The sequence below is a fragment of the Oxyura jamaicensis genome, chromosome 21 (assembly GCF_011077185.1).
Source record: "Oxyura jamaicensis isolate SHBP4307 breed ruddy duck chromosome 21, BPBGC_Ojam_1.0, whole genome shotgun sequence".
NCBI lineage: Eukaryota > Metazoa > Chordata > Aves > Anseriformes > Anatidae > Oxyura > Oxyura jamaicensis.
In genome coordinates, this window is record NC_048913.1 from 2,613,221 (window position 1) to 2,635,533 (window position 22,313).

The 22,313-nt window shown below is 47.4% G+C and overlaps 2 protein-coding genes across 4 annotated transcripts in view; one reads left to right on the forward strand and one right to left on the reverse strand.

Moving 5' to 3' along the window:
* Nucleotides 1-6,866, reverse strand: part of MIB2 (mindbomb E3 ubiquitin protein ligase 2) — a 42,041-nt gene extending 35,175 nt beyond the window's left edge. The window contains exons 1-2 of one of the 2 annotated variants that reach the window (XM_035344347.1): nt 6,783-6,866; nt 6,418-6,549 (exon numbers count right to left, since the gene is read on the reverse strand). The gene's annotated coding sequence lies outside the window, so the exon portion shown is untranslated. The remainder of the gene's footprint in view (nt 1-6,417; nt 6,550-6,782) is intronic. The other variant, XM_035344346.1, reaches the window with a different exon arrangement.
* Nucleotides 6,867-21,138: 14,272 nt separating this feature from the next.
* The window catches only part of LOC118177220 (Golgi integral membrane protein 4-like), a 29,399-nt gene continuing 28,224 nt past the window's right edge, over nt 21,139-22,313 (forward strand). Inside the window, exons 1-2 of one of the 2 annotated variants that reach the window (XM_035344738.1) lie at nt 21,139-21,154; nt 21,250-21,765. In XM_035344738.1, coding sequence (XP_035200629.1) covers nt 21,579-21,765 — 187 coding nt within the window. In that variant the 5' untranslated portion in view covers nt 21,139-21,154; nt 21,250-21,578. Of the gene's footprint in view, nt 21,155-21,192; nt 21,766-22,313 lie in introns of those variants that run through there. The other variant, XM_035344739.1, reaches the window with a different exon arrangement.

The window sequence follows — 22,313 nt, forward strand, 5'->3', positions numbered from 1 at the left end:
GCTGTAAAAAAAAACAAAAGGCTGCAGAGAAAACCTCCATCTCTTTTGTGCAGACATTTATTATAAAATCAGTTGTGATAAATTATTTGCTGGAAAATTTGCATAAAACCCTACCAAATGAGAAAAGTACCTCTAGTATAAGGGCTAATATTAAAATGCAATGCATGATAAAGGTTTTGTGCTTTTCAATGCATTGTTAATGCACAAACACTGGGCTCTAACACAGCACTGGTGCCAGTCCCGCTTCTTGCTGTGGCAAGGCATGCAGTCAGACCCATTTAGTTGTGTATTGTTTCCCAGATCTCACTCCACAGCCCTTGCTCATACAAAGAGCTGCACTGTCTGATCAGGTCTTGTTTACTGGCTGAGGAACAGGGAATGGGTGGTGGAGTTGAGCAAGCAGGAGCTGCACTTCTACTGCACATTTTGCAGATCGGACCCAAGGACTGGCAAAGCCAAGCCAATCGCTTCCAAGTCATTAAACAATGTCAGTGATATCAGACCAAGTCCAAACAAGACAGGGATGGGCCCCAACCCTGACAGCACTGCTCCTCTTTAAAACAGCCATCTGGTTCTAACTAAATACAATTTTAGAAAGAAACAATTAAAACCTCAGCAGTACAGTCCTACCTTAATTTTGCCACTAAGCAAATGCTGTGCATTGCTTAGAGCATTTGCACAATGCTCTAGCATAAACTAGTGATTGGTACCTTAGTAAAACTTCAACACAACAAGCTATCTTCCAGCTGAAAGCATGCTCTTCTTAGCAGGAACCAGTAGCAAGTACCAAGCGTATTACCCCAGCACTGTTACCTGTTCCGTGGCTCCATCTCCTGTGGCTAACACAAAGAGCACCGAAGATACAGGCTCTTTGCTCCCAGGACGAGTGGATCTTCTAACGCAGAAGAGTGACGCCACCTCAGGCATTATGCCACAAACTGAACCACTGAGAATCAGCTTAAGCCCATGGAATTCCTCCTTAGCCCACCAAAATAATTTGCAAATTGACGGAAGGGAATCACCTTCTACTCCACTGCTAAGCCACGGCGTCTCACTACCACTTTGCTTCACAGCTCACCGAAGACGGGGATATTTTTTCTCGTGCTGTCAGCATTTCTGCTTAGTCTAAATTCTGCAAAATGGCATCACTGGCACGGAGTGGAAGAGAAGAGCAGATGATGCTTCCGTGGGTTAAATATCAATATCGGATAAATGAAGCCATCCTTACTGACAAACTATTCTCAGCAGAAAGAAAAATAAGAAGCAGGGTAGCTGCCTTTTAAAACCAATCAGCCATGAAAAAGCCTGAATGAGGCTGAACCATTCCCATACCCCAAACCTCACCTGCTCTCACAGTATTTAACTGTATTACATAAACAGAATAAAGCAGGTGATTAATATGCTTTCACTCAGGGATTAACTTCTTGTCATTTCAGCCTCACTAATTGTTTTGTATAAGAGCAGGCACACGTCCTGGAATACTGGGACACAGAGCGAGGAAATGCTAAAAATAACTAGCCAGCCGTTATGCTTAAAGCCTGCTTTTCACCTCTGCAATCAACACTTGTCCTATACAAATGCCAGCCTATTGATCCGTTTGGTCTAAGCTGAATTTTGCATTCAATTTACACTGATTGTACTCTGGCACCAAGTCCTCCTGATGAGAAGGGAAGGCAATGTTCCCTTCGCAAGTTGTAGGAGCAATACTTTTTGTGGTTATCATCCTCCTTTTCTACCCTTTTAGCTTGATAAAGGATACTGGCCTAAAAGAAGCACCAGAAAATTTATTAAGATGCAATAACAGTAGTTTTGTGCAAATCCTGTTCAGAAGCTTGACGCCAGCATTCTGGTTGGTATTTAAAATTCTGATGGTATTTAAAAAGAAAACAAACCTGCAGGGTTATCTTCTATTCTCCTTGTTCCAAAAGTTAAAAAATTAAGTTACTTAAACCCAAGAAATGTAAGTATTTTTTTTAATGAATCAGCTCAGTGCTGACTAATGGACCAGGCTGATGAAATCCACGCAGTTGCGAGTAGGTCAATATTTGCTTTAGTCCATACAGATGAGAACACAACCTTCAGGAAACACCACAGGTCAATCAAAAATAAACAGCTGTCACAAGCTTCCCACAACAGACATCGTGGCGTACCACAGAGAGGTGCAATACCTTTTGCCAAGTCAGATACATTTGAAATTCATGTTTACAAACCACCATCAGCCAAATCCAACAAAAACTTCAAAAACTTGAAACCCGTGGGATCGTTGTTCATCTGCTCATTGGAGAATTAAGGGTGACGATAAGGGAAAGTTCACACTGGGAATCTGGTGTCTCTCTCTTACTACATCCCCTAGGATAATTGCTCATGAGCCTGATGAAATTTCCTTCTGGCTTTTGATGAACTGTGTTCTCTCCAGGAGGGAGAAAAACACATCAGCTCCAGCCATTTGCTTTAATTGGACCTGACAGCTTGCAGATTGCTGCCTAAAGCCTTGAAAAGCTCAGTAGCTGGGGCTGAGCAGTGTCTACTTTTTCCTCAATAGCAGATTTTATAAACCCAAATCCAACTCATCCAGGGAAAAATCTGTTACAGTACAAGCTCAACATAACTATCAGGAATGGCTTAGGTGGAGCTTATTGTGCCTTTTGGCAAAAGGAGGATGAGGCAGCCTCTTGAAAATCCCTTCCAGCCCTATTTTCAATCAGCTCAGAACGCAGTACCACACAGAAATGTATTCCAACATCCAGAAGTCTCTCCTGGCTTCAGATTTCAACTGTGTTCTTACTCTGACATTGCTCTAAGCGTTGCCTCTGAGAAATATGTAACTGGCCCACAGCTGGTGGTGTTGAGCCCCAGTGCGGATCGAGCAGTGTTTTGGAAAACACACCGCTGTGGTTCTGTGACATGGCTGTTCACAGGTATTTACTCAGGTGCCCTTGGTGGTGACACAACAGGATTACTGATCATCTGTGTTATGAACCCAACTTTCTCCAACTTTTCAAAATGATAAGATGCTGCCTCAGGCTCTGGCATAGAGCAAGCTGCAGCATAAAACCCTCTGAATCTCTGATGAGCCTTGGTAGCTCATCCTACCAATTTTCAGATTCCCCTTCAGGCTTTTAGAATGGACAACACTGCTCTCCTGCTGGTTTCCAGCCTAGAACTCACCCTTTCTGTGCTCTGAAAGCAAATCAAAAGGTTTAAGTCTGATCTATCCTGACCTGCCTTCGGCTAGAGAGACATCAGCTGCATAGGAGCAGAATGAATTGAGTAGTAAGCTGTTACTTTCCTTCCTTGGACTTAAAGGTTTGAGGGTCAGCACACGCACCAATTCACTTACAAGTCTGCATTTTAGAAGTACGGATGTTATCTTCCAGCTCTGGATAGCTTTAAAGAATGCAAGAACGCTTCACAGATAGAAAATGGAGGCATGGTTACATATGGAATTGGTGGCAGAGCCAGCAAGAAACTCGCATGTCCTTGCTCCAAGTTTCCTTATTCTGGGAAATTCCAAACAAAACTACAGCTCTCATTACAAAGGGAGCAGAAGTAAACAACAGACTCCATTTTCTCCATCTTTGCTTAAAGATAGAAAAATACCCCTTGATATCTACCACACAGATATAAAATAATTATAAACTGTTAAAATTATATGCAGATTATTATTTTTTTTGCTATTCAGACAACTGAAGTATTCATTCTGATCTAAGGTCTCTTTGCCTGCTTTTGCACAGATGCTCATCTCCCTCTCTCCATTCCAGCTTTCTTTACCTGATGGAAGCAAACACACCTTACAAAACACACACCACCTGCCCCCTTCTGAAGAACTCTCCAGTGCTAAAGAGCTGTAGTTACAGTAAGAATCAGAACAACAAAACAGACAATGCAGTTCTTTTACGCTCCCAGCTACCAGCCACAACAGGAGTTGCATTGCAATTCCACAATAAAGGAGATAACTTACAGTAAACTGTAAGAAAGGCACAGGCTTTTAAATTCAACCACCTGCAAACAAAATGAACTGGCTTAAGAGGCTTGTATTCCAACAGCAAAGAACTCCCAAATGGCCTACCGATATCATCAGCTCGGTACCTCTGGAGAAAACAGTTCAGTGTTTGCATGCATGCAAAGCTTGATCGTTATTGGATTAAGGCCCGCTGCTTCCAAAGAACATCACACAGGACAAGCAGGAAGGGGAAGATGAAGCTTCCCAGCTCGGGTAGGATAGCACTGCCTTAGAAACATACCTCTGTCAAGGAAAGGGGCATCCTACCAAAAACCTTGATGGGGAAGGAAAAAAACAGAACAAGACCAGGGTATTCTTTCTGCTAACAGCTGTTCCAATAACATGACTGCTCGAGGCATATGATAGTCAGGTACTTTGGGAATCAGAGAGGAACCAGTAGCATGGGACAGTAACACGATTTGACCTGATCATGCTTTAAACAACAGAAGGAGCAAATAAGGGGAAAGCAACAACAACGTATTGGAGGGTTTGTGTGGCTCCCCAGTGAGAGTTTCTAGTGACAACATGCTGCAAGTTATATTGCAATACTCAGGCCCCTCTGTAAATGCCCTTGATAAGCCATGAATCTGAATCCTCAGAAAACAGCTAGGATTCAAACAGCCAGCTCACCAAGCCCTGCATTCTATTCCTGGGTCCAGAATAAAAGCGCATGATCGGTACTGCTGCAAGTGGCACAGTCACATTCAGCGTGACCCTGAATCCTGCCAGGGCCCAGGAGCGGTTCTGTATCAGAGACGATGAGCAAAACAAACAGATTTAACAGGAACAGGCAGACAGGGGCAACATGACCTAGAAGAGACCAGCTATCAGGTTGGAGAACGTCTTCACCTTCAGCCAAGCCACTGGCAACTTGTCTCTGCAAGCAAGCAATACTAACGCCACATGAACGCAAGGCAAGAGATGAGCTTGCTTCAGAGAGAACTACCGCAGGCTGGAATAGCCCACGGTGGTCCCAAATAAATGGAGACGTCTGCAACCACATTTGTGGTACTTCCACAGTTTTTCCAACTTCTGAGACTTCCATAAAAGTTTTAGCAGAAATACACTGTGCACGGAATCCCGATTCTTCCAAGCAATCCTAGCAGTGACTTAGTGGCCACTCAAGAGCAAAGCTGGAAAACTGTAAAATACTTTGTATGCTAACTGGGCACAGGACTTCCACAGCCACGCTGTTTGAAACGTGCGTTCTAGACACCAAAACAGAGGAAACTACCCAGCAAGATCACAATAAGCAGAGAATTAAGCCAACACGAATAACATAAACTTAAAAATTATTCTCTTAACAGCAACTCAGAGGTGTGCTGTGGAAAGGGATGGGAAACACATTTATGCTGTTGAAGCTTAACATGAGAATAATCATTCAAGAAACAGAACCGCTGGTGATGCTTAAATTAAATGACTAGAGAACTTTGTTCCATGTGTTGCAGACACATTTGCCAGTCCTAAATGAACTCATTAAATCTTGTCACCACAGAAATCATAGAATCCTGGAATCATTTAGTTTGGGAAAGACCTCTAAGGTGCGAGTCACCTGATGCTCAATCTGCTGCTCTGTTAGCTGTCTGCCTTCAGGAGGAACTTCCTGAAGGGACCCATCATCCACCCGACAGACATTAGCTGCTCCAGGTACAGAACTACACACCCGTAACCCAGAGCAGAAAAGAAAGCTCAAAACAGGCTTTGCTAGCTCTGCCAGCTCTGCAAAGGCTATTGAAACTTCTTTCTAATTTCCACTACCAATATGACATGTGGCATCGCTCCAAACACAAAAATGGGGGTTATTTACAGTAAATGAGTCCCTCATTTACTTCTTACTCAAGTAATTAAATTCTGGAGTTGAGCGTCTGCAGGGAAATCGGACCAAACTCACAGAGCTTCCAATGCAGCTGAACGGCCTTCTCTACGTGTAAGTTTTGCCCTTGTTTTTCTTGCTTTCTCAGTTCAAGGAGATAAATCAAATCAAATAAATCAGAGGAAAAAGAAAATAATCAGAGGGAAAAAAAAGCTCCATGTGTTTCAGTTCTGAGTAAGATTTCAGCATACGGCCTATGCTCCAGTGATACGACATGCTCAGGAGGAATCAAACCCAACGTTTCTGTCAGCTCTCACCTCAGCAGGTGAGGGCTTACCAGCAGTTCCTGCTTCAGAACAGGAACACACCTCCAGAACAGGAACACGCCTGGATTTCCACCCTCTGATGTATTTCCACCCTCTGATGCAGCTGCCACTGGCCACCCAGAATAAAAGAAACAAAAATAAAGCAGGAGCAAGATCTTACTGCGGGCACAACCCTTGGTAAATGTGGCAGAAGGAAAAGTGGCCGCTGAGAGTAACCCTATCCCTTGCTTAGTGTAAGAAAATAGAAAACAAAACAAAACAAAACAGGCACATACCTGGCAGAGAGGGGAGCGAGCAGAATTCATGCAGCGCTTCGGCGAGCCGCTGTCCTTTAGCCAGAGCCGTGTTTGTCTCCTTCCCTCTTTCATCCTCGGTGCAGGAGCCTGCAGGCTGCCCCGCTCTGCGGCCTGAGGGGAGAGCAGAAGACACGAGCTGCGGCTCCCTCCGGATCCCTCCTGTGAGGCAGGAGCCGAGCACCGGCCGCGGGCCGGGAGTCGCCCCCCACATGAAGCCTCACCCGGCGCCGTCAGGGCTCCCTCAGGGCTCCCTCCCCGGCTCTCCCACCCCAGCCCCAGCCCCCAAGGGCCGCCAAGCCCGAGGGCTGCCCCGCTGAGGTAACCGAGCCCCCGGTGCCCCTCACCCCCGGGGAAGCGGCCGAGGAGCCGGGCCGCGGCCCGCCGGCCCCGCGGGTGCTGCAGCAGCGGCGCCGCCCGTCCCCGCCTCCCCTCCCGCCCAGGCCTCTCGCAGCTCGGTTCATGCTGGGAGGTGTAGTTCCTAGTTCCTCGCCCCGGTGCCGCTCGTTGTTGGGGGGGCGCTGACTACAAGTCCCGTGAAGCAGCGCCAGCGCGGGGCCGCGGGGGTGGGCGCGATGGGGGCTCCTGTGGTGACTGGGGCAGCGCCCGCGCTGCGCCCCGGTCTTCGAGGTCCTCTCACCTCACCTCATGGTCTCCTCACCTCAGAGTCTCCTTACCGAGCCCCTGCCCTTGTCCTGTCTGAGTTCTGAGCCTCAGATCCCTTCGTGGTGTCGAGAATAAACACTGGGGGATGCCTCTGCCCAAGCAAAATGGTCCTTGAAGTCCGTGGGCTGTTCTGACTGAAAAAAAAAAATGGAGTTATAAGGTCCAAGGTGTGTTTGTTAAACGTTTGAGTGTTATATTTGAGGGTAAGTTAGTCCGTTGTCAGGGAGATTTGGGGGTTCAGCATCAGACCCAGCAAGGTCCTCTGTCACTTGGCTCTGCGGGCTCGGAGGGGCTCAGCTTCCCAGCAGGAATGTCTTCTCTGCACAGACAGGCAGCCCAACTGTGCCCTGCTGGGCCCCTGTCTGACACTCATAGTCAAAATGGGTGAGCCTAAAAGCAGGAGGTGTTATTACTGCTTTGATAATGATTTCTTCCACAGAGAGGCATGAATTTGCATTGCTTCTCTCTGCTGATGACACCAATAGCGCGCCCCTGTGGAGCTGTTGTCCACGCAGCAGAGCCCACTCCATCTCTTCTTCCACTGCTGAGGCCAGACACCTAATTGGGTTGTCAAACCTTCGTTCCATGAGATCCCGCACTCACAATAGGCATATGGCAGCAAGATCATAAACCATCACATCTGCCATTCCCTTCCCTGCTAGCCCATCAGGAGGGCTGTCCAGGGCCCTAAAATCCATAAAGTGGGACCAAAAACAATGGGCAGCAGCATTGGCTGGAGCTTGTGAAGACTGAAGAGGGCAAAATTCTGACACAAAAAAGTCACAATATTCTAGCTGCTACCATAACAAAGATCCGTCCAAAACCAAACTTTTCATTGCCATTTGATAAAAGCTGAAGAGGAGGACTGAGCAGTCAGGTCTCTTGTCCTCTATGTTGTGTGAAAGCGATGTTGGCCAGACCACTTAATCAAGTATGTTTGGGTAATCATGAAAATGTAAATGTGAAAGGGAGCAAATGAAATCTGACAGAGTGCAAGGCTTTAGTTGGACGTTTTATAAAACAGCACCTTCCCCTTCCAAAGGGTCTTGCACTGATTTTTGTTGTATTATTTTCCTACAGAAAACATGTCCAATTATTGTGAGCAATCGGTTGCTTGCAAGACTAAACTTGACAACAGAGGCACCATCTGTGACCAGTTCTGCCACCTGGAAGTCTCATCCAGTTGTTCAGAGGAATAAATCTAGCAAGGTGAGTATTTCACTTTGGTGATTTGTTCTGACCCTTATTTATTTATTTATTTATTTATCTATCTATTATTTATTTATTTATTTATTTTCAATGTGACTGTGTGGCTTTGTTTGTGGTAGAATTGTTTCCATAGGTCTGGCTCTAGCCACATCAATGTCAGTAGCATCTCTGCTACAATGTGGAATAGATAGTAACGCTAACGAGGGAGAGAGAGAGGGAAACATAGCTCTGGATATGGGAGAGAAACCTCTGCTCTTAATGGTCATATCCTGATTTCTCAAATATTTTGCTGGAAATCTCTTTGTGCCCACTGGATGCCGCTGTTACACAGAAATAGTCATAGGCTGCAGGCTTCTGCTTTAGGCACTTTACCTAACAGCCATGGAAGGCCACTTCAGGGTCAGCCAATCTCCATGGATTTAGCTCTATTAATAAGCCTTTCTTACAAAAGAGCTCCTCTTAGCATTTTGCAGCTTACTGAAATGCACCTGTGAACCATGGGCCATGTGGGTAGATGCCTCCATGATGGTAATATCAGCAGCAGAAATCTACAGATACTCGATGAAGGTGATTAAAAAGGACTTAGAAAAATAAATTTCTGTTGAAAGGAAAACAGGTTATCCAAGAGGTGTCTTCAAGTTATATATAAGATCTTTCAGCCAGCATCTATGTCCTGCAGTGCCTATCTTGCATGTTTAATACCGGAATTTGCATGTGGGAAGACTGGTTCAGGGAATTCTCTCCTTAAAAGCAAAGCCTAGAAATGGCAGCTTTCCCTGGCTCACACATTGCAAATGTGTGCTGAGGTTATGATTACACCTTGTGGCACTGCCTTCAGAGGCAATGATCTGTATAGAACAGAAAGGATATGTGTGGCTTCTGCTCTTTAGTGAAAATTGCAGTATTTCAAACTCAACTGAGTCCCAAAACAAGCCAGAAAGTGACCTACATCCAATACCAAGCTTTGGGAATTAACTCTGAGTTAAATTCCACATCTAGGTCTCTCCTCTGAAGCAAATGAAAGAATAACCTAATAGAATCCACACCCTAGGGGAATTCCTCTATATTCCTTGCCAACAACTTTTAGCACTGAAAAAGAGCTATCCTGATTTTTTAACCCACATTTCTTGCTGGAAGAAGTATGACTCCAGGTTAATACAGGCCTTAGGGTTTAAATCCTCGAGATTCTAACATCCAAATTGCTTCCTGATGTCTTGAGCCTTGGCCTTTCAGGAGCCAGTCTAAACAACAGGAGATTTAAAATAAGCCAGGAGACTTTGCAAAGCTAATAGATGTATATGTTAAAAGCACTCTGTCTGTCTTGGGACACCATCTGTATCCAATAACATAAAGGCAAATAAGGTAACAGATAAATAATAGGCAAAGCGTGGGTCCAGCTTTGTGTGACCTGCATGGGTGTAAATCTGGTAGCTCTTGAATTTGGTGGAGATTTTCCAGTTTTGTACTGGTGTAATTGAAAGCAATGTCATATAATTGGCCTGTGATCATTAAAGAAATCATTTGGGCAAAGAAGACCAAGACGGCGATGATTGTTTTTAGTGTTTTGCATCAGGTATTTTAAAAGCTGCTTGGAAAGGTTTCCAGCACTCTGTGGAACTTGTCTGCATTCCTTTGTTTAAAAATAATGTCTAGGGAAGGTGAAAGTAATTTCATTGGCTCAGAAGAGGAGATACTTACCTTTGGTTCACACCAAAAATGTTAGTGCTGGGTGTGTTGGACTGTTCTGCTCAAAAACACAGCACAATACCATGAATAACTGGAAACAGTACTGGTAGTTTCTGTTGACAAAGGACATAAAGACTCATCTGGGACAGATTTTGTGTTGCCATTACACGGTCATTTTCACAAATACAAATGAAGTGGAAAATAGAACCAAGAAACACATAGCATTTTAGTCTCATATAAGCTGAAAGACAATGGAGGAAATGTCTTGCCTTCATTGTTTTACAACGAACCAATGGACACAACAGGGTCCTTAAGAAAGTTAGCCCAGCTCCCAGCATCTCACAGAAATTAAAATAGTTGAGCATTAAAAACAAGAAAAAAATCCAGAAAAAGAACATGCAGGGATGTCAACAGCGTGAAGGTTATGTAGAAACTGGAATGAGGATCACTGAAGGACTGCTCGTTTTCCAGTCAAACTGTCCTCATCTGAAGAAACAGAGTTGGATTGCTCCTGTTTGCAAGGACGGGCACTCTTCTTCTGTTAAAAGTTTCCTAGCTTTTGGCTGCTGCTGTCTGTGTCCTCTGAAGTGCTGATAGTGTGGATTGAAGCTCCTCTGGCCTGCTCTGTGACTCTAGAACAGCTCTTGGCTACGAGTTTTAAATAGAACTACTTTGCTTTAGCTCCCTTTAGCCTATATTTGGTGGCCTGAAAAAGATAAGGGGCGGTCTCACACCACTGAAGAGAAACTTGCTTATCAGCCTTAAGTGACAAGCTAGCAAGACACATGGTCACTGCCTCTGGCATTGGTCTTGCAGAAGAGAAGAAAGTGATTTAGGGGCCGTCTCCCTGTGATCCCAACATGACACAGTCTTGAGTTTGGAGCTTCTCAAACAGACGAGCCTCTCAGCAGCCCAGCCCAGGCATATATTCCTTCCTGGTTCTCGTGTTCAGGAAAGGGGGGACAGTGAGACTTGCTGGCAGATGAGTCTGGCAATAAAGGGGCATCTTGAGAGCATCAGGATTAGACTCAGTTCTCTGCTGCTTTTAAAAATATATAGGGAAAGATATAAATAGAGTTGGGGTGTAAATAGAAGTAAAAGCTACTAAAGGGACCCTGCTTAACACTTGTTTGGCTGAAGTTCTCTGACCATGTGTGCTTGCACAGTCCACTGACTCACTGAGCTGGCAGTCCTTTGCCATCCTGCTTTTTGCAGCCCAGTGGCTGTGATAAAAAGCACCAGAGGCAGCCTGGATCTTCATACATCAAACTGAAATCTCAGGGGGAACTTTAAAACACTTGCTAAGAAATTCTGCAAAGAACATGCTGGATGGAGCCTGCCATCAATAAGGCAAATAGCAAATAAATATAATGGTGTCATGTATTCCGCCTGGGGGCAAAGCTGGGTAATTGTTCTGCCATGGTGTGCGGAGAAGCACTCTTCTCTGCTTCTGAATTTCATCCAGTTCCCTGGAGCCCTATAAAAAGCAGTCTCTGCCTCAGTTTCATCTGTAAAACCAGAAGAGGAAGATCTATCCTCTTATCCCGTGCACCTCACCGAACCAACTTTGCATCAGGATCCGATCCCCCTGTGCTGCTGTGGAGTACTATGGAAGAAGTGATGCGTTGGGTCACAGCTCTCCTGTTGGCGATGTATCAGCACTGGCAGTAAATAAACCAGAATTCTGCAGAGAATAAAAAGAAGGGAAGAACATGAAAATAGAGAGGCAGTGACTCTGCCAGAGCTGCTGGGTCAGCCACCCAGAACAATCCCATCTTAGCAAAGCACATCCTCGCTGCTCCCCGTGTCCAAGCAGCAATGTGGCCTTGGCAACTTGCGAGTTAACAGAGGGTGCATTGCTTGGCCGGTTAAAGGAGCAGCCAAGTGGGCTTGCTGGTACCTGGAGACCAGTTTCACACTTCCCTAAAAAAGGTGTTATATACAGAGAAGAATTAAGAGTAGTTCTGCTGCTCAGGTGACAAACTGAGGATGTCTCCCTGTGTGAGGGGTCAGTATTGGCCTCTGTGGTGCCCTCAGTGCAAACTTCCTCTGACTACGCTCTTCTAGGGAGGGTACAGGCTGGGTAGCCTCCCTCTTTTCATGGCAACAGCCGTACTTTGTCCCAGCAGTGCTCCAGCCTCTGGCTAGCAAGGAAACTTTTTTATCTTTTACTGCCGTTAAAGATAACAAAAAATGTTTTTATAAATACATCAACACGAAAAGGAGGACTAAGGAGAATCTCCATCCTTTACTGGATGCGGGGGGAAACTTAGTTACAAGAGATGAGGAAAAGGTGGAGGTGCTTAATGCCTTCTTCGCCTCAGTCTTTAACGGCAATTCCGATTGTTCTCTGGATACCCAGTACCCTGAACTGGTGGAAGGGGATGGGGAGAGAGATGTGGCCCTCACTATCCATGAAGAAATGGTTGGTGACCTGGTACGGCACTTGGATGTGCACAAGTCGATGGGGCTGGATGGGATCCACCCGAGGGTACTGAGAGAACTGGCAGAGGAGCTGGCCAAGCCACTATCCATCATTTATCAACAGTCCTGGCTATCGGGGGAGGTCCCAGTTGACTGGCAGCTAGCAAATGTGATGCCCATCTACAAGAAGGGCCGGAGGACTGACCCGGGAAACTACAGGCCTGTCAGTTTGACCTCAGTGCCAGGGAAGCTCATGGAGCAGATTATCTTGAGAGTCATCACGCAGCACTTGCAGGGAAAGCAGGCGATCAGGCCCAGTCAGCATGGGTTTATGAAGGGCAGGTCCTGCTTGACGAACCTGATCTCCTTCTATGACAAAGTGACGCACTGGGTGGACGAGGGAAAGGCTGTGGATGTGGTCTACCTTGACTTCAGCAAGGCTTTTGACACCGTTTCCCACAGCATTCTCCTCAAGAAACTGGCTGCTCTTGGCTTGGACTGGCGCACGCTTCGTTGGGTTAGAAACTGGCTGGGTAGCCGGGCCCAAAGAGTCGTGGTAAATGGAGTCAAATCCAGTTGGAGGCCGGTCACTAGTGGCATTCCCCAGGGCTCGGTGCTGGGGCCGGTCCTCTTCAATATCTTCATTGATGATCTGGATGAGGGCATTGAGTGCACCCTCAGTAAGTTTGCAGACGACACCAAGTTAGGTGCGTGTGCCGATCTGCTCGAGGGTAGGAAGGCTCTGCAGGAGGATCTGGATAGGCTGCACCGATGGGCTGGGGTCAACTGCATGAAGTTCAACAAGGCCAAGTGCCGGGTCCTGCACCTGGGGCGCAATAACCCCAAGCAGAGCTACAGGCTGGGAGATGAGTGGTTGGAGAGCTGCCAGGCAGAGAAGGACCTGGGAGTGATGGTTGATAGTCAGCTGAATATGAGCCAGCAGCGTGCTCAGGTGGCCAAGAAGGCCAACAGCATCCTGGCCTGTATAAGAAACAGTGTGGCCAGCAGGGCCAGGGAGGTGATCGTCCCCCTGTACTTGGCTCTGGTGAGGCCGCACCTCGAGTACTGTGTTCAGTTTTGGGCCCCTCGCTACAAGAAGGACATCGAGGTGCTCGAGCGAGTCCAGAGAAGGGCTACGAGGCTGGTGAGGGGCCTGGAGAACAAGTCTTACGAGGAGCGGCTGAGGGAGCTGGGCTTACTCAGCCTGGAGAAGAGGAGGCTCAGGGGCGACCTTATCGCTCTCTACAGGTACCTCAAGGGAGGCTGTAGCGAGGTGGGGGTTGGTCTGTTCTCCCACGTGCCTGGTGACAGGACGAGGGGGAATGGGCTTAAGTTGCGCCAGGGGAGTTTTAGGTTGGATGTTAGGAAGAACTTCTTTACCGAAAGGGTTGTTAGACATTGGAATGGGCTGCCCAGGGAAGTGGTGGAGTCACCATCCCTGGAGGTCTTTAAAAGACATTTAGATGTAGAGCTTAGGGATATGGTTTAGTGGGGACTGTTAGTGTTAGGTCAGAGGTTGGACTTGATGATCTTGAGGTCTCTTCCAACCTAGAAATTCTGTGATTCTGTGATTCTGTGAAACACCTTGCTGCAGTGAGGCCATCTGGAAAAGGATGATCAGAAGTTGGTCCTACAGAAGTTGTGTGCACCAGTGCTGCCTTCTTGGCAACTTCTAGATGGAGGCAGCCCAGAGTCCTTCGCAGCTGTGGATGCTGTGGTGTGGTGATGCAAGTTCCTGTGGCTGGGTGCTGGATGCTCACTCTAAGCAGTGGCTGGTTCCTCACTCGTTAGGACTGATGCTTTATCTGCAAGTGCTACCTGCATGTGCCAGCAGTTCAGTTCTGCTGTTTAAAGCCCATCTGATGTTCCCTCTCCCTGTGGTGGCTGCTGAAGACATATCTAAGTCAAACTCCCTCCAGTGCTGAGCATCACTGAAAAGTAAGGGATACTGGACCTATCTGTTTCATCCAGTGTCTGGCCTTTGCTGTGTCCCAGGAGTGCCAGGTGGAAGACTGGTGGAGGTCTGGGATGGCTCTGTGCCTGCAGCCCAAGGTGGAGTGGAAGAGTCCGACGAGGAAACTCTTAATGAATTGCCAAACGGTGAGTTCTTCCCGTGCCTTCCATCCCAGCCACATCAGCAGATACATACCTACAGAGAAGAGGAAGGGCTGGATGATAAAAACAGGCAAATGGTCATTCAGTTGCTTCCTTTATTTCTAACCTTAGCATTAGATAATTTCAAAATCAGAAATGTTTTCTCAGCCTTACCTCTTTAACACAGTTAATTTGTCATGTTGGCTGAATATGGCATATGGAATTCTGTAAGGGAAGTCTGTCCGTGCTGCTATAATTAGCTAGCAATGGTATCAGCAGGCAGCTTTGCCTCTTTATCATCTTAAGATTCTCAGTGCTCTATTATGGCATGAATTTCTACAACACCAGAATGCTAATGCCTGGGAAAGCCTGTGAGTGCAGCATCTTGCAGCATTAATGTAGCCTTCGATATCCCAAAGTGATCCCGAGTGTGACTGCAGTGAAGTCAGTGGGATTACACCAGTGATGTATCCAGTCCTTGCTTTGTTTTCCCAGCCACAGAGCAGAGAAGGAAACTAAACCTCCCTCTCTCTCTCTCTCTCTCTCTTTTTTTTTTTTTTTTTTTTTCCTGCTGCTGCAATTACTTAAGCAACTTATTCATGTACCTGAGGTCAAGTTCCATGTGGCTGTAAATGAATGTTTGGCATTGAACCTCCTTGCTCCAAGGGGCATGAGGTCCTTCTGCCTCTCTGGCTGTATTTAGTATGCTGTGTACACAATCTCTATATGAAATAGTTCTCTTGCTGCAAATGTTGCCAAATCCTTTCTTAAAACTGTGTCCATTTCTAAAAGTAAACACAGGCAAAGCAACAACGCCTTTCCAGTCTTTAACGAAGGCTTGGAGCCCATTGCAAGTCTAGGTTTAGAGATCTTTGCAAACTCTGGCTTTGCTCGTGCAGCAGCTGGAAACCCAGGCCATGAAATCCTCATTCTGGTGCAGACACTGGGAGACTTGTCAGGGGGGACACTACTGCCTGAGCAGGTAAATAAGCAAGGAGCAGGGAAAGAGGGGAGTAACTGGAAGGGTTTCAAAGAGAAAAAGCTTGAGTATCAGGATCATTGTCCAGTGCTGTGTTCCTCAGAGTGTTCGACAGTGCGCTGTCAAACTAACCATTAACAGTCCCTCATCATCTGGAAAAGAGGGGCTTGAATTCGTTTGCCCCAAAGGGGCTTTTCCATTTTCTAAATCACATAAATAGAGCCTGCAGAGTCACTTTCCATGAGGTTTGTTACTTAGTGTTACACAAGAAAGGGAGTTTATGTGACTGTAATTGCTCCTTGAGGTTGAGTTTGCAGGCAGTGCTGGCTAGAACATGCATTTTCGTGCAAGAGCTGAGTGCCTGCATGCCAAATTGGCTGTTTGTGTGTACAGCCACAGGATCTATGAGAGTAACAGGCACTTCTGCAGATTTTATCTCCAAATATGGCCTCTGGTATTTGTGCAGGGAGGCAAATGGGCAATAATACTTTGAGACTTCTGGGCTGGTCAGACAAGCAGAGCTGGAAATACAGGCAGGTAACAATTTTTCATATTTAGAGGTCTTTCTGTAACAAGTTTAGTGTCAACTTGATTGTTGGCCATGGAGAGACTTTTTGACAGCTTAATATAGAACAGGAGCTGATTTCCATTTCTATCGCTCCATGTCTTAGTTGTTCTTATTGTTGAATTCTTGCTATTAAACATCCATCCCGTGCCAGCTGGGGGCGTACACCTGGAAGGAGGCTGCTGAAGACAGTCACCTTACAAGGATTCGCAGCTAGGCACAGTGGAGCAATTGATGCGATCCTCTTCTCACTGCGTCTGCAATGTGGACTTCAGACTCAACAAGGTATTTTCCTGCCAAAACCACTTGGACTAAGTTCCTATTATCTGTGTGCAGGACAAGTGAGGCACAATAAAATTTGCAAAAGCAAATACATGATTCGCAAGCCCTCAGAGGATGCGCTATGTTACACCATCAGCTGGGCCCCAAAGACATGAAGCTGCAGAGCTTTGGGCCAGCCCTGGCAGCCCTGGAGGGTTTAGCAGTACAATGTGTCTTTGTCCTGTGGGGAAAGGAGGGCTGATGGTAGAGCCCCGAGAGGGAGGCCGCGGCAAGGTTAGCAGCACCTACAGAAACAAACAAAACCCCCTTTGCCAGCTTGCTATTGTTTTCTGGCAAACTGCATTTCTATTACCTTTGGGCGTTGGAATGTTCCCTGGCTCTAATAAAGATGCTGTCAGCACCTTGGTAAGGCAAGAAAGACTTTGTGCATGTTTTAAAGGGCAATAACTTCCTCTTAAACCTCTTCTTGTGCATTGCAGACACTGAAAACAAACCAGCGACAGTCACAGATCTCTAACTGTACTTAGAGGAGATCTGCTCTTTGTCCCTTCTTGTTTCATCCCTGTGAAACCAATCCTCATTGGTTTTGCTTAAAAAGGAACCCACATGCCAGGTTCAGCGAAGCTTCCTCTCTCTCAAGGCAAGGTGCCCTCTTTGCAGGAACCAGTCCGAACTGTGAAAGAGGATGTCGAGTTAAAAGGTGCTTTCCTTTTCCAAAGGAATTAAGATGCAACAGTTCATGTTGTGGATCTTTATTTTCACTGTAAGCACTTTCAATATTGATTTTTTGAAAGAATAATGACTTTATCCAATAATCCTTTGATGCTGGGAGCTGATTTTTTAAAGAAAGTAGCAAGTAACATTCCAAAATATGCAGACACCAACCATTTCCTGCTAGGTGTTTGATGGGTGCTCTTCGGTAGAAAAAAAAATGAAGACAACAGCTGGAGAACCGTGGTCTTACTGGAGGACCAGGAACACTGCTATACACTAAACCGGGTTTGAGGTGTGATTGTGCAGGGCCTCAAGGAGCTTATCTGCTCTGTGCTTTGCTTGCCCTATGCTTAAAATGTGTCTGTGGACTAGAGGTTGCCAACAGCCTTTACAGGTGGGTGGTAGCTTTCTGCTTCTGTTGCCTGCTGCCTGCGTTAATGCATCTTCTGGTAGTTCGTGGATGTAAGCCTGGAGCTCCACTTTCTGTGCAATACTCTTCTAGATGATGAATTTGACCTTGAACCTCAAAAAGTCAGGTTTATGTCCCCCTTGTTCACTTTCCCTAATATTATGGCCATGCTCACACCTGACTCAGCTCTTGTACCAGGGTCTGGCAGGGCTGTGAGAGCACTGGGATTTCCTCAGATCTCATACCCTTACTTTTAAGCTCAAGGTACACACATAGGCTTGGGGGAGATAAGCGAGATGGCTGGGCCAGCGTGCCATCCGAAGGCAAAAAGTAATGCAAACAATGCATTCGGAGAAATGGCCCCATGGGTTCCCTGGGCACCTTCTGATGGATCCTAATTAGAAGCTGTCACTGCTTGTTACAGGAAGGAAGGAGAGCTTCAGCTTTCCCAACCCTTAATGCTGGAGAGACTGAGCTGAGAGCTGCCCCTGGGAGCTCTTTAATTTAGGGCACTTTCTCTCTTGCAGGAAATGAATTGGGAATGCGTGTGTGTGTTCAGACAGGCACCTCATAGAAGCGTGAAGTGGCTCGGCTTGGAAGGGTCCTTAAAGATCCTCAAGTTCCAACCCACTGCCGAGGCAGGGCTGCATCTCCAGGAAATGCATGGCATGCAGACACTTCTACCACTGGAAATCCACACACGTACATATACAGATGCACACTTGATTTGTTAAACCTTTGTGCCCATCATTTCTCATTCACTGCTCAGCCCGTACCCTCCAATATTTGGGCACCAGATCCCTGCAGTGGGTCTCCCTGGATGTCACTGCAAGACCAGTAAAGGCTGCAGGTTATGGTGTCCTGCTTAGTCATGTTGAAAGGATTGTGGCCATTGCCAATTTGATCGTAGGTTTGTAAATACTGATGGGAAACTGCAGCCCCTGAGCAATAAAGCCTCCCCCCGTCTCCTCCTAGCACTAAGGTACATTTCTTCCAGGCGTCTTTTTTAGATGCTTGGTTTCTTGACAGCATTTATATAACCTGGTTGAAAACACTCCCACAGCCGATTAAATGCCTGCTATTGCCTCCAAAGCTCTGATTAAAATGATGGAGCTTTGCAGGACTGTAATGTTTGTGCAGATGGTTAATACTCACGGCTTGCTCTGCAGGGGAAAAAGTGGCATTTTTTTAAAGTACCTACAGTCCCGATGGGAACTGCTTGTTTTGTTCAGATTATTATTTTAAAGCTATCATCAGATGTGATCACCCATCAGATTAAAGAAAGCAAAAGGAGATGATCAGATAATCCCGGAGAAACAAAGGGGTTTGAGAGGGATTTGAAGAGAGCTGTCACCTCTGGTCGGTTTGTTTAGCTCAGGGTGCTTCTCCTCTGTATCCCCGTGAAAACACTCATGCCTCGTGGCTGTGCACCTTTTGAGATGTGGGAAGTTGTAGCAATATGCTCAAGGAAGGCAAAGAAAAAGGGCACATCTCAGTAAAAGGGGACATTTAACAGAAAAAAATGCAAAAGAGAATGGCAGGTAACTATCCAAACTAGGTTTGTAATCTAATCCCGATGTCCCCTTGTTCTTTGGGCTGTTTATGATGAGTGCCCTTACCTCCTTGGGGTCCTGCAGTTGTTTAGCTTCTCCTGAAAACTAGAAAACATTTTAGAAGAGCAGCTGAAGCTGAGGGCCCTGTTCCTGTTTGGGTGTGGAAGAGCAGGACCGAAAGGGAGGATTTTGTCCCTGACTGTTGGGACGTGGGGTCAGCCTGTGGGGATTTCACTAGCAGGCCACGCAGCACGAACACTGGCAGAGCAGCAAACCCTTTTGCTCTCTGCTGAGGCTGCACTGTTCCTCTGGCCTGTTCCTCTGCACTGTTCCTCTGGCCCCGGGTCTGGTACAGAAATATGGAGCTAAATCTGTAACTGAGTTTGTTCCAGTGCTAGACTGCAGCAACTTCGTCAACCAAAGCTCTCTCGGATCGCCGTTCCCTAAATCGGGATTTTAACCTTTTCCAGAGTCCTCTCTGTCAAAACCTCAGGAATCCCCAGTGTTTCTCAGACAGGAACCAGCACATGAGGAAGTAATTAATGAGAGCAGGCAAAAAAAATAAAGAAAGAAAAAAAGAATGTGCTGAATAGAAGCAAAACTGAGACTCAAATCCCTCTTTCCCCCGGCTGCCTCCCCAGTCCTCAAGACGCAGACAAAAGACATTCCAGCTCCTGACAAACAGCCTGGGGAGATGCCGAAGCATCCAACACCCTCCCCCCCCCACCCCCCCAGGATATTCCTGCTGAGAAGCAGTTGGACAGCAAGGCTGTGGGATGCACAGGGGCTGTGCGGTGTGGGAAGATGCCTCAGTCAGCAGCGGGATCACCCCGGTCCCACCTCAGAGGGTCTGTGGCAGACACAGGCAGCATCATGTTAGGGGGATTCTGGGTCTCAGAAAGACCTGAGCATTAAATCTCTGCAATTTCATGTTCACTGTTTCAACCTGGAATAATCAGTTAATTCATTAAAAATAAAAATAAAAAAAATAAAAAATAAAAACAAGGTGTGTTTTTTTTTTTTTTTCCTTTGGAAGCTATGCCCGGAGCCAGGACTGTTGGCCAAATCACCTGATTTCCCGTCAGCTGTCTCGCCCTTCTGCTGGCATACACCTCAAAAGGCATACCAGATCTGATTAAAATGCTTTAAAAAATTAACTTTAAAAACTTAGTTACTTTGGATAAAGCGTACCCTTACAGGATGCCGTGCCTCCATTTCCCCATCTGCATGTCTCGGAGGCAGAGGGATGCCATCCTGCTCTTTCCCAGCAGCGCTGTAAAGCTCCTTTGATTAACGTTTGTAAAACCGTGCCTGACTCTTGGAGGGGGAATTGCTGCTGAAGCATTAATTGTTATGAATTTTGCTTATTCTCCAGATGCCTGAAACACGGAGCTTGGCAGAACTCCAGAGGAAGTGTCCTTGCGAGCTCCGATAAGGGACGAGCCAACCTGGCAGCGGGGCTGCTGGTGTGGGCAAGGCTCACCCCACACCGGGGGCCTTCAGCGCTCAGACTGAGCTCAGCACCGTGCCAAAAGCAAGCTGTGTGTGTGTGTCCTGGGCGCTAGGGCTGCTCCCTCCTGCTCCTGCCCAGCTGCACACCTTCCCCTGCCTGGCTGGAGCTGGCTGGGCTCTGCCAGGAAAGAACAGCCCGCGTTAAGGCACATCTTTAGGAAAGGCAACAGCTGCTTGGAGCACCTTGAAAATGCATTTTACACCCTTCTGCCGTCCTCAGGCCTTTACCAGCTTGTGTTTGCTAAGAAGAAAGCACTGCTCTTAAACCCCTTAAGGTCTGGAAGATGTCCTCCCTGTTAACCGAGGCAAACGTCCCCCAGCTGCCTCCTGGTAGCAACAGGTGCCCACAGTGCAGAAACGGGAGCGGAGAGGAACGGAGGGCAGCGGGTGGCTCAAGCTGCTTTGGGGTGGAGGTGCCATCCTGGCTCCCCGTGTCCCTGGGGGGCTGAGGGAGACCCCCAGGACATTGGAGGGCTCCCCGAGCAGCCCCCAGCCGCTCTGCCGGCCCCGGGGCTGCGGCTTCCCCTCGGCATCCGCCGGCAGGCGGGGAGGGAAGCGGAGGGAGGGAGCAGGAGCACTCCTCAGCCCACGGCTTATTTTTTCCGGTCGGTGCTGGAGAGGGGGAGGTGGGACGAGCCCAGCGCCGCGGCTGCCCCCCCTCTCCTCCTCCTCCTCCTCCTGCAGCACATGGGAAGCAAAAACTTTCTCTCCTCCTCCGCAGGGTCCCCCCGGCAGCCCCCCGCCGCCTCCCGGGCCGGACCCCGCGGCGGTTCGCAGCTGAAGGATGCGGCTCTGCTCGGCCAGCGGCGGTCGCCTGCGCTCCTCTCCCCCGGGCGATGAGGAATAACCCGCTTTTGGAGCATCCTCTGCTGCTTTGAGGGCTGGGGAGGAGCGGATTGAGACTTGGATCGAACCTGGCAGAGGGTAACCGAAGGGATTTGTGGAGGAAAGGAGCTGTTTGCAGGGAAAAAAAAATATATATATATATAAAAACAGATGCTGTAGCAACACCAGGGAGGCAGCGCTGCATTGCTTTGCTTCAGCCCCATCATGGGCACGGGCATGTGCTCGAGGAGGCAGAAGGGGCTCCTGCAGACTGGGTTTTGCCTGCTGGCCGTGGTGTGCTTAGGTTCGGGAGTTTTCCTGTACCATCACTTGCAGCAGAAGGTGAGGAGCGCTGAAGCCCTGGCCCAGAAATACAAGCAGCAGCAGGAAGCGCTGTCTGCCCAGCTCCAAGGTGAGTGACTGGCTGTGTGTGTGCCTTCCGAGCTTCCTTTGCTTCCCCACAGCCCAGTGACAGGCAGGGAGCGTTTGTGGAGTGAGGTTTGACTTGTAAAGAGCTCTAGGAAGACGTTGTCTCCTGTTTCTTCCCCCCCCCCCCCCCCTTGCTTTGTAGAGTTCCTCAGCCTGGAGTTTGAATTGCTGCACACAGCAGCAAGAGGACGGCTGGGGTGGGGAGTTCAGCTGTGTCCTGCCTAGTTCAGATCTCCCTCCAGCTCCCTTTGGCTAGTCCTGCATCGATCTAAATGTGAAGCAGTAAAAATACAAACAGGGCTTGCACAGGCTGGTGGGGCAGGCTCCGAGACCTGGCCGTGCTCTCTGGCCAGGACCAGAAAGTGAATAAATAGGCAGGGGGCCCTCTACTAAAGTTTGTTGTCGTACTGTCTGTTACCTTTGTGAGAAAATAAACCCATTTCTCAAGAGATCAGTCTGACTCCTGCCAGCTTGTTTGGGGCTGATTGGAAGCTCAGTGCTTAGAGCATCTTAAAAAAATAAATTAAAAAA